The 17,899-nt window shown below is 46.0% G+C and overlaps 1 protein-coding gene across 1 annotated transcript in view; it reads right to left on the bottom strand.

Annotated features, from left to right (window-relative positions):
• The window catches only part of LOC105453648 (neurobeachin), a 307,877-nt gene that overhangs the window by 50,119 nt on the left and 239,859 nt on the right, over positions 1 to 17,899 (bottom strand). Inside the window, exons 31-37 of the mRNA XM_011695781.1 lie at positions 16,993 to 17,200; positions 16,235 to 16,621; positions 14,785 to 14,911; positions 14,566 to 14,674; positions 14,154 to 14,329; positions 13,558 to 13,832; positions 12,993 to 13,129 (exon numbers count right to left, since the gene is read on the bottom strand). Coding sequence (XP_011694083.1) covers positions 12,993 to 13,129; positions 13,558 to 13,832; positions 14,154 to 14,329; positions 14,566 to 14,674; positions 14,785 to 14,911; positions 16,235 to 16,621; positions 16,993 to 17,200 — 1,419 coding nt within the window. The remainder of the gene's footprint in view (positions 1 to 12,992; positions 13,130 to 13,557; positions 13,833 to 14,153; positions 14,330 to 14,565; positions 14,675 to 14,784; positions 14,912 to 16,234; positions 16,622 to 16,992; positions 17,201 to 17,899) is intronic.

Here is a 17,899-nt window from a genome sequence, read left to right on the forward strand (position 1 = left end):
ACTGCTCCTATAAAACAATGAATAGGTAGGTTTCGAATGCGTGAGGGACGAAGAAACCGGGGGAGAGGAGGGGGGGGGGAACACCATAGCGCCGCGCGCACGGATCATCCCGTCGCGCTCGTCATCGTGTCGGTATCCGATCGAGGGGGCCCGGCGGTGTATATCACGTTTACGGTGTTTTTCGGGATATTGTGTGCGCGCACCTAGTCGCCCCGCGCAGAATCCCCGCGCGATTACGTCAGTTCCCGAACGGTCATCGGGGTCATCGGGCACCGATGATGCTCGTGCGAGGGGCCCGTTCCTGTTACGAGGCTGCGAAAAACTCGGGGAACGTCGCGGGCCGAGTATCTCCAGCGTCTCCAGAATTCCTCGCCGCTCTTCGTACCTACCTGTCCCCCAGACCCGGAGGATGTTTCATGGTAATGGCTCGCGCAGCGAGACCGCGCGCAAATCGAGGCGAAAACAAGGCCCGTCGGGACATACACGTGCGCGCGCTGCACTCGGAGTGCGGAAAACATGGTTTACGATACGACGTGGCTCGGGTTGTATGTATACGTACGTATACGAGAAGTCCTCGCGACCCCCGCGCGATGTCCTTATCTGGAGCCGATCCCGCGGCGAGACGCGCCGCGCGCGGAGAACGTCCGAACGTAATTGTCCGTCGGAGGTCGCGGTATAATTCGCGGGGCACCGTTGTCGCGTCGGCGTTTTACAAATTTTATACCCGCGGGAATCTCGTTCGTGGAATTGGTATTTTCAATCTTCCCGCGCGAGCGAGCGAGTGGAATTCTCACTCGTTTCTCGCTCGCGCAGTACGACGAAAATATATTTTGATAGCGCGGTCAAGAACTTCATCGGTAAATTAAACGTAGGATACACGTAGCGGGCGTAAATCATCATTTTTCGGGATAGAGTTGCGTATATAATTTTCTGTCATCGCCAAGGAACTCACGCGCGTATCTCATTTCGTGCAATTTATAATTTTCGACGATGTTATGAAGTCTTAAGTAACGATTGATCGTGTATTCACAAATGTCCAGATATTTTATTCTGGCTTTGAAATGCTTTGACGTCATTAATTGAATCCGTATAATCATATAGCCATACGACGACGTGAAGACAATAATGTTAATATAATGAATTTAACTTCGCCTATCATTTCGTCTCGCGTAACCAGTCTTCGTCGTCCAGTAGTCACGGCAACAACGACCAAACTTATGCCGGACAGCTTCTCTTTCGATTTACCACGACACGAAAGTTCAAGGTCGAGGAATAAATCAACCGTATATATAAAAGAGAACCAATCGTATCGCGATATTCGTACAATGATATCGCTTTCGCGCATATATGCTATTAATAAAGCCGGGTAATTAATGATCGACCCGCGATCATTTTCGAACACGATTTCTTCAGACCGTTATGCATATCGATAGATATATGACAACCGAAATCACATGCTGTGTGATTGGCACAGAATTCTCGACTAGCCAGTCAGTAATCATTCACAGAACAGCGTTCTATCTCGAGTAACAAAAAAAATATCAGAAAAAGCATTGAGAAACAGAAATCAAGAAAGAATTTCTAAAATCACTTATGTCTTTCATTAATATGTACAGCATACGATATCATCTCTTTCTCTCTCTCTCTTTCTTCCTCTTTTAATGATCTGTAATAAAAAATCGAATTTATGACAGATATTAAACGGCATTATTAATCTTGTTTAAATTAGCAACAGTATACTGTTACGACAAAGCTGAATTCGTACGGCGTCGATCAAACGCAATCTGAAGTAAGATCCCGCGCGATCCAAGTACATTATGTAACAAACATATCAATAAAAACATTTCTAAATGTCGGATGGAAAGGATTCTCGAGGGGCGCCAGTGATAATCCGGGAGATACTCCGTCCGTCGTTCGCCATGCGTTCGTTCGGCTTCGGCATTATGGTCGCGGCGTCTGAGACCGCGGGGGGCGCCGGCGCCGGCGCGTAAAATCTCTGCGTTATGAGCCCCCCTTCGCCGCGCACCACCCGGTGCCCGGCGCTCGTCGTGGGGCCCCACGCCACGTCGGGGCCCCGGCAACCACGTCGGTCCGCCACCTTGCCTCTCGCGCGCCTCGTCGTTCCCCTCCTCCTCCTCCTCCACGCCGCTGGAAGACATATCCCGGCTCTTCCGTGGCTTTTGTTTTAAGGTACCCCGAGGATCTACCGGTCGTGATAAATGGTACCCTTCGGGACGGGATCAATCGATAAACTATGTGCAACTACGGCGACACGTTCCCCCGGTCGCGACAGAATTTGCCGGCTCGACGGCGCAGAGATCGGTTCCCGAGATGAGCGCGAACGAACGAGATCGGGGACCGTCCGCTTTTTCTTCGGTACCTATATTCCTATTTTGACGACACGCGCGAGGAGAAGAGGTGGGAAAGCGATTTGCGCCTGCCACCTGAATATAGGTGTACGCTCAGATGGTGAGTTCAACGCTCGTCGATACTGAAAGTAGCGACGTCAAGCAAGTGTCGAAGATCAGATCCGATCCGATCACAGCCAGCTCGATTTTTGCGAATCTATAACGTCGTGCAAACCTGTGAGTCGGATAAGATTTTTGGGGTATGCATATATAGTCGGTGTGCGTAGTCCGTGTGGACGGAGCCCGGGCCCGTGTGAGTTTCGTGGGGAGGTATAATTGAATGTTTTGTATAATTAACCTGCGCCATAACTCAACGTACGTCGCGCCTCCAGCCGCGGGCGGACCTCCCTTCTTCTCCACGCACGCACCTCCGCGCGCTCCGGGAGAAGGTATTTGTGTATTCACGGACGGGGCCTCGCTCTCGCGGTGTGGTATTATATACCGCTCCTTCAAATACTATTAAAAGCAAACATTGTAACGACGTGGTTCGATGTGCATGAATAAAGATGCCGCGGCAACCCGTTCCGCGGATCTACCGAATACGCGCAGCAAACGTAAAAAACGCAGCCCGTCACCACACAAAAGATGTGCAATACGGCGACGATGATGTGCAGTTTTTTTTTTTCAAATATTATTAGTCATTTTATTAGTCGTTCAAATGTCTTAGAGTAAATTATATGAGATAAATTAAAGGAGATCAATTAAATAGTCTGTGAAGCGAAAGAAAGAGAAGAGCCGAATGAATTTAAACTAATAAAAAGAAGGCACTCCGTGAGGAAACCAAGGTGCAGACTCGACTATTGCAGTAAATTGACTCATGGCCGAAGAAAACTGATTTTGCATGTTGCATGACAGCGTGCCGAAAGCGGGCTCGGGGAACAACGTCCCCTTCCATCGATTCGTGCAGGCGGCCGGCTAACAACCGGATAATCGTTGCCAAGAGGAGCCGAGAGGCAACCTCTCTCGCAACCGGCCCATCTCCGCGGAGTCCAACAAAACCTCTCCTCTCCACCACGCGCGTTTACACCGTTCTGCACTAAATGACGTCGGTATAATCTCGAAATCCCACGGCCTCCAACGGTTGTACCTCGTATAGCGTCTTTATGGCTGCTGAGGAGCGCTCCTTTGTGGGAGTACCCGTTTACCTGTCTTGTACCTAGTTGCGCGCACAATCGCATGATTTACGCGTATCAGATATTAATTCGCTCGCCGCTTTTAAGATGACGTCAGCCACCGTCGCGCGCGGATAATCCGCGGTAACGAGAATTAATCGCGGGCAAAAGGGGGCGTAATGCTCGCGTTATTCTTCGCGCATCGACGCGCGTATCGCGCGAACTCACGCATCTCTTTTCTCTCGTTCTTATTGTATCGATTTGCCGGAACGGCGGACTGCATATAGCGCAGGAGGTGAATGAGAGAAGCCTTAATCTCTTGGTGTTACATACCAAAGGAAATAATGTTGTCCGATCGGGAAAGAGAACAAGGATGCTCGCGGAGGCTCGCCTATTCATCTTTGTACATATATTTGCAAAATTATGAATTGCGCTTAGGGTAATACAGTTTGCATTCCGTTGCCCCGTTTTCCTCGCTCCCTGCCTCCGGTCACGCGACCGTAATCAACCGTGTGTCATTATCCACACGGAGTCCGCGAAACGCATGCGATAGTTTATAAATTACTTCACGCACGCTCGCGAAGTTATCGATAATTGTATGCATATATAGTTACGTTGGTGTGTGTACTTTTCCGCGAGACGCTTGGTGCGTCTCTTTGATCAACTGCTAACTCAACAATTTACGCGCTCCCTGCATGAATCAACCAATTCTCCCGGTATACGCGACGTTTCTTCACTTACAATATTTGTAATTCTTTAAAAAAAAAAAAGAGAAGTCTTTTAAATAAACGAAATAAATATTTACATGTGCATCACTTTCCATGCGGTTTAGCGATTCCCTCGAAAGTACATATTTTGTTACGGAATCCCCCACCCCCCCAAAGTGCCCATTTAAATAGCTATATTTCAGAGCGTAGCCATAAGGCCAACAACCTGTCAGGAGATCATACCCTTGTCAAAATAATCGCTAAATTATGGGATGCGTACAGTTTTAACTACCACAGCTCGCTCTCCCGGGTCAGTAACATTCCCGTTTCCTGCCTATCCGCTCGTCCCATCTCGCTCGCCGATAACTAGCCTCCTACGTTTTCTCTTTCTTCTTCTTCTTTTTTTTCGCAACGCGGATCTGCCGCACACGAATCGACAGGCAACCCGGACGCCGCGGTGAATGAAAATCGTGCGAGACAGCTGACGCGCCCATTCCCAACGTCATCAGTTCGTTGCATGATTAATGGGACAATAAAAAATTCTTCGGAAACGAGCGATCGGCGTGCGAGCCCTAATTGTTCGCTTTACTTTTATTTTCGGAATCCTCGGACACGGGCACACGACCGGGCGTGCGATCATTAATTTTCATCAGCTCCTCCGAGATGACATCGAGAACTCTCCGGTTTTCGCTCGAGCTCGTTATGATAGATCGGGGCTAACGAGTACCCTTCGAGACACCTCTTTTCGTCTCTAGATTTAACGAGGAATTCCAGAACGACGAGAGTAGTTGACACATTCGCGCGACACTATACCGCGCCCGCGTCGACGAATGAACGCGCGCGGCGAAAATATTTTATCTCTCTCGTATTATCGATCTCCTTTCTCGTGTAGCGCGGCCCCATTTTTGCATAATTGAGAAATAAGATCTGCCTCCGCGAGCGACAAATTACACGCTCCGTCGAGCAACGCCTCTAAAGGCGAAACCGGATACGCAACACCGATTTCACGCTCCGTCCCGCGTCTCTCGTCGTTCCATTGAGACCGCGGCGATAACGAATTCAAGATTATTTCAGGCGTGTGCAGATTGTCTCGTCGGCTTATCAGCCGAGTACGCCGCGAAACGGTCGAGGAGGCACATCTCGGTAAAACGTATACAGTATAGAAATTTACATCCAGAATTGAGTATGCTCCACGCAACACGCGCGACGCATGCCGGCCCGCGAGCCCGCTGGAGAACGTTTCTCGCGTCTTTTTCTGCACAGATTTATTCATCCGATCTAGGGCAGCGCGACGTCGTCACGGTCAACGAAGCGCAATCGATGAATCGATACGACCAGTTTTCGCCCAGGATAGCCATACGGCCCGTTGTCTCTCCTTCTCCCGCTTTCAAGTTCCTCGCGTACCCAGCATCGCCTATAATATGCCGATCACTTCAAGCGAGTGAACGCACGTGCGCGCAAATCGCGCTTCGCCCAGCAACGCGCGCGGCATTGGTATTATGCGAATAATACGGGCTCGCGCGCGTTTATCTCTCCTCGTGATTTGCGCGCTCGTTGTCGCGGCGGTTTCATTAATATTAATCGATTCGTCGTAGAGCGTCGCGGCTCGTTTTGCAAATGCGCTTGAAAATGCGCCTCGGGGGCCCCCCCGCCGCGCGTCGTCCGTGCCGTGCGCGTCCGCGACGGCGTGCGAGACGCGGTGATTAATGGCAGAAAAGGCGGGAAAGGCACGGCCTCGAGTACCTACGTGGTTTTCCCTTATCTCCGCTCGTTTGCACGCGCGAGCGCATCCACGATGCCGCCGCGCCGTACCGCACCTGCGTGCGTGCCCCGCTCGTTTTTCGATCGTTACACCGTAACGAGAGACGCGCAGCGCGCCGCGATGATGGACCTATCTTACCCGTCGCGCGATTCCCGCATGATAGAGATAGATTAAATAATTAGATATCGCGCGATGAGAAAATTGCTCGATCAAATCTATCTGCCACCGGTACGCTTTTAATGCCGCGCGAGTAAAAAGTTGAGCCTTTTTCTTGCACCTTGGAGATTGCCGGGCACGGTGATCGTTATTACGATCTACAATGGTGTTGCGTTAGAAGACGCGACTTCCGTGTCGTAAAGCGATGAACATTCTCGCAAATTATACTAGCGACCCGTTAATTGTAATGATTTTAGTTTTCTTTCGCGCAAGAATCAGTATAATTTTACACTGTTTAATGTTCTTTAAAGCCATAAGTTACGTATAATTATTACTGACAGTTAATAACTGATGCAATTAAAGCTTGGTAATCCTCATTATCTATGCATTCACTGTCTATAGATCTTTTGTGACTTTCTTATACAAGTCTTTTACTTTGCAAAAATATGAATAAATATTAAATATTGTACTCTATCCGATCACAAATACTTAGATACTTTAGATATTATTTAAATACTTTTTGCAGATATTGGAGAGAACGTGACTCGGACGTGAAACGATCGATAGGCGCGAGATGCCATGCCGCTTCCACATTCACCCGTATACGTTTACACGGAACCGAAAGCTATTTGCACGACGTGTATAGCCCTGAAATTCCATTCCAGTCACGTATCCAGATGGCACACGCGGCCACCGATACGCGGCACCAGGCGCCATCGATAATTACGGGGCAACGTGCACCCGTAGAGCCCGAAAATCAATGGTGGCGAAAGGGTGACGCGAAAATGGGCACGGTGTTCCGATCCGTTGCCCTGTTGCAGCGGGGAGAGCGAGAGAGAGACAGACGGAGGGAAGAGGGGGAACTCGAGAGGGCATAATAAATATCAGGTAAGGACGAGATCGGGCGCTACTTACGCCGTCAGCGATAATGACGGGGTGTGTTCGGGCTGTTTGCTTAGCGAGCAGATTAGTGAATGAATCCACAGGTGGGCGCCATCCGTCATACTTTGAATCGGATCCAGCCTCGCTCCGCCTATATTGCCAGCGACTAAGCTCTCTTTCAGGTCCGTACAAATGGGGCAACGAGAGAGGACCCGCGACTCGGAGAACAGCAAGGAAGAATGCGCATCAGATGTTATCCAGACTGTCGATACGATCCAATTCGCGATTACATTACACCGAACGTAAGATTTCACCTGGTCGTCCGAATCGATGAAATAATGTTGTAAGACTTTAATTGAGCCGAGGAAAAAAAATGGTACATGGTTCTCGAAAAAAAAAAGGAACCGGGACAATATACCCCCACTGAGTTGAATCAACGTCGCCGGTGAAGCCGGTAATTATAGCTTCATTCTTAGTCATAACGCGTCTGCCTAAATTGCGCCGTTTTTAATCAACGTCTAACATTGTACAAGCAGCGTCCCTTGATACGTATCGTGTCTTTCATATAATATGCATATATAGGGTGTATCCGAGAAAAAGAAATACGTAAAATGCGAAACAGCTTGTACCGATGCTTTAGTAGACGAGGCGATTTGTATTTTTACACGATCATGCACCGGATGTACGAGCGGCACGTTGTTGGGAGATTGAAATTCCGGTAGAAGAGGGTGCCATTCAAGAGCGGAGCGTTTGCATTCGGGACACGTTGTATATATGTATACCTCCGAGCGAACCTCTTAACACCGTGCTGGGCTCGCGTATCTACAGAGAACGGATACACCCACAGGCTTTCCGCCTACCTGCAGTCGCTGACAGAACTGATGTGGCACGAGACAGTTGCCTATGATATCCATCATCATTCCTTTCGAGGATAATCGGTCGTCACGCCTATAACGGCCGCCGAAGAAAGACCGGCAGACGACCGCGAGAGAAAGCTCGTTCTGCTACAGCAAGAGAGATTTCGGACGATCGTGTTACTTGGCACTTATATTAGGATGACACGTTCGACTTCTGCAATTCGCGTGACTAATTAAAGATTTACTTATTGAAAATGCAGTTTTGGCCTTGAACGGGACAGAGTCAAGTAAATAATTTGCGATGCACAAATTAAAAATTAAGATTTAAGTATACACGTCAACAATAATTGATTGTAGACATCCGATCGGCTATTTTTGGATCGTCAAGTCACTTTTTTTCGATCGAGAGTTATTTTAGGCAGGTGCAAAACGTTGAGCGCGCGATTAAAGTCCGGTGGAAAATCCATTTTCTACACCACTGAAGAGCCTCGGGGCACCGATATGATGGAGTGTTACGGAGATTGGCGGACCACCGGAGTAATGTCCGCACTAATAGCAGTGATTACCCCTGCCTTGTTGAGAATGAACCCGCCTGCTTCTTCCAGCTTGCCCCGGCTCTTCAGGTTCTGCCCGGTTCTCTTGCCCCGTTCGCGTAGCCCAGCCCCTCGAATTGATGGATGTTTACCAAAGTAACTGCATCCTTTTCGCGCAGACTGCCCCCCGGTCATCGGGCTACCTGGTCATCGGCAACGTCGAGTCCCATCGAAATCGTGGATCGATTAAATTATGCGGCATATGCAAATTCGCATTCGCGATACCGGCGCTCGCGCACCTTGATCCCCTTTGGAGCCTTTGGCAGAAAACGCGCGATGAGACGAGAGTCTGCAAGAGTAATTATTGCCTCGCGACTCTGTGCCGTTTTTTATTAATATAATAACGCCGGTGATGTATACGCGGGCAGAGGGCATTAGATCCGATCGTGAGTTATACGCTTATTCATCAAACTCGACGAGAGTTATTATTCCGGAATTCACGATACATAATTCAAAGACGAAGCGAGCGAGCAGATGCCCGCGCGTCGCGCATCGCGCGAGAGGAAAAGCGGAGGGGGGGGGGAGAGGGGGGACCTTTATCGGGAGGAAGCTACGGACTGCACACGGCAATCTAACCGCAGCTGACAGGCTTTATTATTTATCGACACGCGTTTACGGTCACCGAGATGCAAGGATAATGCGGTGGAATAATTGCGATAAGATACGGTCGCGCCATTCGACCGGCCCCGGTAGTTAGAGCGAGGTGGACGCGGTCTTTGTAATGCCCAGCGCACACCGAGTGCTGTACCGCGATCCGGGCCGCGGAATAATTACAGTCGGCATTATTATAACGTCGCTCGCACTATATTACACCGATGTTCATGCATATGCATCGCCTAAGAAGGCCGTAATCGCATAACATTAAATCGGTGCTCGGTCACACTCCGCCCTCCTGTCATTCTCGTTTAAGTCCTCTATGTGTACAAACGCGCGTACATTCCCGATGGAAACGATCTTTTGTATCGTTATCTTACGAGAGAGATCCGTATCGGTTACACAATCGTCCGCACAATACATAAGTTTTCTTTTTTAAATGTGTGAATAATAATACGGCGATATTAATAATCCCCGCCGCGAGTGTGCGAAGCGAGTCGCGGCGCGTACCACTAACTACGAACCTGGAAATCTCTCTGGCACCTAACCGCATGATCTACGAGGCAGTTTCTATTTGCGATTATTGATAAACGGCATGATGTCTCGGATTTTTCCCGGCGCTATATCCCTCGTTAATGGTATCTTCGTCGCGAATGAGCGCCAACGTATGGCACGGACCACCTGTCCGGTTGGTATATCCCTCCTCTTTCTCCCATTTCCTCACTGCTTCTCTCTCTTTCTCTCCCTCTCTCTTATACTTTCTCGCGCAGCACGGGCATCCCACGGGGATATTCGCAGCATGTGCCTGCGATAACTATACCAAGGGAAAGGGAACTTTAGGCGCCACGGAGCAGGTTTCCATAAAAATGCGAGTCGCCCGATCCACCGCGACGCGACGGAGTTTAATGTCCCGTGTGACCTACCCTCTCGAAGCTGAAGCAACAGCCCGTTAGGTTTAACTGAGAGCCGATCTGCTTTTTTTCTTCCTCCGAGATGCAAGCCCGAAAGATGTAAAGAAGACGTAAAGGCAAAAATTAACGGTTAATTTTTTTTAATTATCACATTACGCACTAATATAATAACGTGTACTTGATGTATTTTAAAAACGATGTCGATTTTCTATCATGTAATATATTTTAAATATATAAGTATATTATGTTCACGTCTTACAAATATAAAATATGCGTTATAGCTTCCGAGCTTGATGAATGCTAATAAGAAACTCAGGAAATCGATTATTTATTTTACGACCTCACTTTACATTTTGCTGTCTCTAAGAATAACCCAAGTGGCGACTCAATTTTCAGCGTATGCAAGTCGCGACGACAGCGCATCGTTATTACGTATCATCACGAGCAATTATGTGACATAAATCTCGCATATGATACGCAATATAAATAACCGTTAATTTACGAATAGCTGCGAGGACTTTGCGCTTCGCGTATTTAAACCGTGGAAGAAGTACAGTTTCTTCATCGAATTAGAGGGACGAAAAGTACATATTCGCGAGAGAGAGAGAGAGAGAGAACGCGGCCGTACCCGCTTGATTATTTGTTTTAGATATTAATGCCCCGCGCGGACTATCAATAATTCATTCTCGACGTAATCGCACGGTGTGTATCCTCTATCTTTAACATACGGCGTTGCGGGACAGACGGAGAAAAAGAGAAAGAGAGAGGCAGAGAGTGAGAGAAGAGGAACGGTGGGGCGGGAGAGAAAGGAGAGACCCGTGTAAACGATAAATCACGATAAATACGTTTGCCTGGGCCATTATAAAAGACGGAGGAGGAAGGAGGGAGGAATCGGCGCGGCGGATCGCGGCGGTGGAGGAGCCTCGTCGTGAGGAGAGATACGCACAAAAGGGTGCAGCGGCGCGCGGCCCGATATGCAAGTCCCTCCCTGGGGCCACTCCTGGGTGCATCCTCCTCTGCGGCCGCGCATTACGATCGCTTAAGTCTCGGCTCGACTATCGAGTGATCCATCGCCTACGAATTCGACGAAGCCTCCCGCCTACCCTCGGGACATCCTCGACTAATGAGCGTGTCTCGATCGTGAACGACCGGTCTCTCCCTCTTTCTCTCTCTCCCTCTTACTCTTCCTCTCTCCTCGCTATCTCCGTCTCAGCTTCCTTCTTCCTCTCCGCTCCTATCTGTCCGCCTGTCTTTCTCGCGCTCTTTCCCTCCTCGCTTCCAGGTGCGCTCAGCGTTCCTTCTTAAAAAGGATTCCAATTAAGAGAGCCCGAATGAGTTCGTACGTCCTATTCACGGGCAAGTCCGTCGGTCAAGATATAACGGGGACGACAGGTGGACACTGCGAAATCCTTGGGCATACCCCCGAGAAACACGGCGATACGATCGTCAGCGAGCGATTGCTGAGAGTCTCTCGGAGGACACACGGAATATATTTTGTTTATTAGCTAACGAGGGACGCCGGCAGGCGTTAAAAGAGACTGATCCTGCGGTATTGATAAGATTTGTATGACGTCATGATATAAATCCGTAAACAATGGAAAATTTTGTTGCTATAAGAGCAATTCGAGGATGTTAATTATCGTTCATAAGAAAATCGAATTTGTCGAGTACAATTACGTATTTATTATTCGATTCCCGACAACGAGGCGTAGATCCCACGAATTTCACTTGCGCGACACGTCGCGCCGGTTACACGGACTTCGCTGCGCGACGTTCCTCGACTAGGTGGGAAAATGCCGGTAGTTTCGGTGGATTCCTGCGAGAGAAGCCTGTTCACCTATGCCACCGATGCGTAGTTAGTGCGTGGCGAAGCGATGGAAGATAGAGAGGAAGAGAGACGGAAGAGCGGGCAGGCAGATACCGGACCCCGCGGGGGGCTCATAATTGCCGACCCTGAAGATCGGTCGACCCCATGGGGCCCTCCTCTGTTTGTTTTATTCCCTAGTTATACAAACGCGAGATCTACGACCGATATATGATAATCGTCCTTCTAGTTCTTCCAGTTCGCCTTTCTCTCCCGTTTTTTCTCTTTCTTTCTCTCTCTCTCTCTCTCTTTCTCTTAACTCAACTCTCGGCTTTATCTCGACTTTCCCCTCTGTTTTTTCTTTTTTTTTTTGTTTTGATTGTGTAAGCTTCATGAATGTAGGGTGCCTTATGGACACTGATAGACAGGGACACGTCCGAACTAATTCTAGCCCAAATCTGCCTCCACTGAGCACGGTGCCGTGGAAGCTTTCGCCACGTCTCATCATTTACGACGCACACTTATTCAAATTCAACGACGGCTGAAATGATTGATACTCTTCGTTATGAGCGGCTACCTTAGGCTCTCGCGTTCGTCAGTTTAAGAGAGGGCAGCATAAAATATTACCCCAAACATTTAATATGTAAATAATGGGCGTCGCTATTACCGCGCACATTTTTAAGCCGCGGCCGCAGCGTTAATGCACGCGCTGATAAAGATGCATTCGCGATAGACGATACAAGCGAATTGGAAGAAATGACGAAATTGGAAAAAAATTATCGAACATTTGCGATTGCAAAATAACGTAAATATCGTCAAAAATAGCGTCACGAAATTAGTGCTTTTATCGTATCGAATGCTTACATTAGCCGGTCTTACATTATTTTGAAGGTAGGCTTTTTAACTTCTTCAGCTTCGTAAAAAAAAAAAACGCTAGTGCATAAATTTAACTTTAGTCCCTTTCTCGACGACTCTGGTTTCTTTCATTGAAAAACAGTTTTATCACCAAGACAACTGGCGACTACATTTCAAACAGATAACACCGCGAATGTCCCAAATACATATATTCTATCTTAATGAGCATAAGACAAGATAAAGCAACTAATTATCGAAGATTATATAAATAACGCATATTGCGCCAAAGACACACATTCAGTAATGTGTCTTTTTATCATATGTCCTTCCATATATGCCTTAAGTACTCACCTCACTGTCGATTTTCTTGAACTCCGGGTCGTCCTCGTCCACCTCGAAATACAGCTCCGTAGATGTAACGGATATGATGCCGGGCGCCACGATACCGGGTGCGATTAATTTGCCTTTCGTGCTAATGTTCACCGGACCTGATAAAACATGAATAATTAGACGTGCGCGTGCGTGTAAACAGCAACGCAATATATATATATATATATATATATAAATATACATATATATTATATTATGAAATTATAACATACTGCCCGTACATGTAATTTTTTTATTTATAATGTCTATAAAAACGTGAATCTTTCTCATTTTATACTTTAAACTCATGAATATTACAAATTATCGTTAGCGTGTCTTTTCTCTGTAATGAACGGCGCATAGAAATTGAAAATTAAACACGGAAAATTAAAATAACAAATAACAATTGACGACCGATACTTAAATAACGCGACTCGAAGAAATTGCGCGGCGCAGGACTGACGAAAATAGAACCGGTTTGCGCGGTCCTGTAATATGCCATTAAAATGTCGCGTCTCGTTTATCAGGCAACGGAACGTCGACCAACCTGTCAGGTCGTTGTCGAGATCCCTGTCGTCCGACAGCAATTCACTGTCATCCAGAAGATCCGCCGACTGCAATTGCTGTTGGTGTGCACGCGAGGCTGCGAGATGCGCGTGAAACTCTTCACGCGCTTGAAGTATCGCATCCTCGGGTGCACCGTGTTCTAGAGCCGCCTTGAGAGTAGCCTCGGGGTGGCTCGAGCCTAGTGGATTGTGCACGAAACGCTTACGTCTACGTGCATCATCCTCCCAAGCATCCAGTTTCCAGTATTCGGCCAATCTGCGTGAATAGAATAGGCGAAATATAGAATACGATTTATGCAATTTAACACGGAAAGAACGATTTTTTGTTGAAAGGATTTTATTAAAAATTTTGCTAAAAACAGATCTGAAAATTTTTTGTTGAATCATCAAACTAATTTGTTGGAATGTTAAAACTGATAAGCATTGCTATAGAAACGTTTTAATATTCTAGCGATCACTTTTGACTTTTGCACAAAATTATTTTGATTATTGAACAAAAATTATTTTTAGATCTGGATTCACCAAGATTGTTCTTTTCGTGAATGGGAGCAATTTAAAGTCCGTTCGCTGCACTCACTTTGCAGCCATTGGATCCATGTATCCCCATGCGCCGTGCTTGTTGGACAAGATATTTCGAACTTTCTCCAGCAGTCTGCTGGCGATAACATGATCGCGTCTTCGTGCGGCGGTGATTAGATGATCGCACATGCGTTCCTCCTCCCGACGGTCCAGTAATGTTTGCGCGCATTGTGACTAAATATCAGAAAAAAAGGTACACGTGTTATTAATGTACTTTTTAAGTGTATAATTAATAGCAACGGAATTTTAAATATATAATTAATAGTATCGGATTACAACAGTAATACTTGAACAGAAGTATCATCATCGCGTATCAGTATTAGATGACTCGCGTAAACGTTTCTGGCGACAAAAACTGGTCGGGTTCTATTTACAAGGGGCAATGAAATCGGAAGAAATGCACGCAATACCTCAAAGTCAGCATGCTTCAGCACGTCGTCCGCTCTCATCCTGTTTAAAATGAACTCTGCCTCGTTTGCGACTCTTACTATGTGATCCTTCATCGCGTGAGATAGCAGCCTGTGTAAAACGCAAGGAAGCATTTTCATGAAGGGAAACGAGAATATTTGATTTTTCGTTTTCGTTTTGCGTTACCGCGTTCTCTAGGCCGTATAATAAACGTCTCTTACCTTCCCTCGTTAATGAGCTCGATGAAAGCGAGACCCGCGTGCTTCTGCAGGGAGTTTTGCCATTCTTGGGAGCAGAGGAGCATAACCAATTCCACGACGGAGTTGCTGTTCTTAAATGTGGTTAAACCTGGCAAATTACAGAAAGAGGAGAATCGTTAAATGCACGAACGATAAACGTTGAATAACAATGACTGACAGCAAAAGAGAGAGAGGGAGAGAGAGAGAGAGAGAGAGAGACGGACAGTTAAGGAACGAACAATGTCGTGTTTTACGTGAAGATCGTTCAGCGTATTGCGGGTAATGTTAAAAATAAAAGTACATCGATACGTTGCAGGACGCATCAGACGTCACACGTTCCTTGAATATAAAATCCTGCGAGAATCATCGCGGTCTCTACACGCATGCTGAATACTAATGGTGAGCGATTACTCGGAATACGCTGGCCATCTTCCTAAAGCGAAATCATAAAGTGACTAATTTGAATACTCGGTGTGAAATACCAGAGACCATAAAAAGTGACGAAAGTCCCGCCAAGTATGCCCATTTAAATAGACGCTAAATTTTTATTTATCACGCGAGCATATCTAAATATACGATTTTAAATATTTTACCCGGGCAACATTGTTGAATTCTTAGTTTTATGATCGCCGTTTTTATCTTTTAAAACGCCATAATACGTCGATCTCGGAATATTTAATGACTAACGTTCCGTTTGTTAGACGAACCGCGTTTACGAATCGAATAATAAATTTATTCGCAAGATAGTGTACATTTAGAGAAAAAGAGACGATAGAGTTATTAAATAATTAATAAAAATATGAGAGAAGAAAACATGGAGCCTATGTATTCAAGGCCGACAATATATTCACGATAAAAACATTTTACCGTAATAAAATATAACGAGAAATGACAATACAAAGAAAAATTTTATTTATATTATATCCACGATGTAATTTTATTTGTATCGTGTCGGAAAATGTGCCTACTTGAAGCTAGCTGAGTTTTTTAGTTCCTTAATACTTTATTAGTCTCTTTTATTCGTGGGCGTGATATATCTCGACATCGCTTAGAAAACATAGACCATGCTACGACTGTTCTCCATGTAATAAAGTCCAACGTGAAATATGTCCTTTTTATTTATCGAGCCTCGGACATTCTATATCATATAGCGCGCGCGCGCGTAAAATGCGGAATGCGGAGAGCCGTGATTTCCTTTTACATCTCATTTTACAAGCGCGCACATAATAAAGCCACGGTGCGTTTATAGTGCAATTCACATAGAGACTGTTCTAAAATCATCGAATGATATTCGAAGAGAGTGGTATACCCGAAGGGAGAATCTCCCTTGGTCTGCCCATAATAAAATGTTCCCTTGACGCGGATTCATACGCGACATGCACACACACCCACCGAAACACACAGAAGAATATGAATCGTACGTTCGACGTACCCTTACAGCTCGTACCTTTTCCTTCCATTAACAATTCTTGACCATGAGAGCCAACGAGTGTTTTGGACAGGAAGGGAGCAAAGTCCACCATGATCTCACGTAGGAGGGGGCAAACCGAACCCAAGGCCATTTCCAGCTTTTGCGTGAGAGAGGCCTCGCGGGAAGGTGTCGGTACAGGTAAATGATCGACCAGACCTTTGATCGGCAATTCGTCGGCCCTCGGGGACGCCGCGGTTACCACCAACCGATCGGGCACCCGCACCACGGAGATCTCCGCCGACGGTTTCTCCCCGCGCTCCGCGTTGCCGAGCATTTCTTGTTCGAGAACGTTGCCCTCGCTGTCTTGCATGTCGCCTGTGCGTGTGTGCGTTTCAGAATATATCTCGCCTGACCAGATTGATAAGGATTCTTCTAATAAGATTGATTATCAAACACATAAGTAGGATACTGTTACAGGTACTGTTACCGTTAAAATCTATAATTCGTTAAAACCCCGAAATCACTATTTAAAACTAAAATGGTTGATTAGCCATAAAATCAAAAGCCTATGTGGACAGTACAATTACAGACTTCGTTTCGCTCTGTAAAAAGAGGAAGGGGTTGGATCTCACTACGCGTGGAAAGTCGAAGATCCATGTTAAATAATAGTACAATTATAGACCTTGTTTCATCAAAATTTACAACTAGTTTTAACTATTAAAATCATATTTTAACGATTATGGATTTTGACGGTAACAGTACTACAGCTAGACTCTTACCACGCGAGTGTGCGATATTGTGAATGTTTCGCGGGTCTTCCCTTGGATTTGTAATAGGCATCGTATCACCGTCCTCGTTAAGGTTCACGTCTGTCCAGGCCTCTTCGGACGAATTGTGCTTGTTTTCGTTGTCCGTGGTAACTTCAGAAGGACTCGGGTCCGCGGTGATATTGCTGCGGTGTACTGTCTCCTCACTGGAGTCATTGCTCTGGGAGAAAGTCGATCGAAATAAAGGGAAAGATGAAACGTTGGAATTTTTTTCTACTTCAATTAAAATCCGTCGTGAAATTATTAGAAAAATATTGAGGTATTTTACATGGAAAGCATCGATTAAAAGATTCGCGAAACAGAGATTTACGTATTTTTATAATAAAATAAATTTTTTTTTTTTTAATCGGTATATAAACGATATCATTTTTAAAGCCTTTCTTTTTTATTTTCTCGCACTGCTCGGACTTTATTGGATTAACACGAAACTCCTTTTAACGGTCGTTAATTATTATGTAAAACTATTCAGATATATTTCCAGGCCTAGGAATCTACTGAATGCTAAAGTCGTTTACTAATGAAAGTTTATAGCTATACTTTATCACAAAAACATTTCATAGGATAATTTCATACAATCACACTTCATGATAGGTATACTTTCGCGTGCCATGTACTTACTTCATTACATGCAATTAGTAGTACCACCACTACTACGCAATCAACTAATGTATTATAGAAAGAAAGAACCAAGCTTCTCAAATGTATTCAAGCTTCGTTAGCGAACTTGTTAATTCTAGTAGTAGAGACCAAAGTTATACGCGTGTAAGGACCGCTATTTTACATTGTAACAACAATTACATAAGCATCTGAGAAGGATATGAATCGTGTATATCGCTCTCTCTTTCCTGCACCCGTCAAG

Source organism: Wasmannia auropunctata, unplaced genomic scaffold (assembly GCF_000956235.1).
Source record: "Wasmannia auropunctata unplaced genomic scaffold, wasmannia.A_1.0 LD335996.1, whole genome shotgun sequence".
NCBI classification, from domain to species: Eukaryota; Metazoa; Arthropoda; class Insecta; order Hymenoptera; family Formicidae; genus Wasmannia; species Wasmannia auropunctata.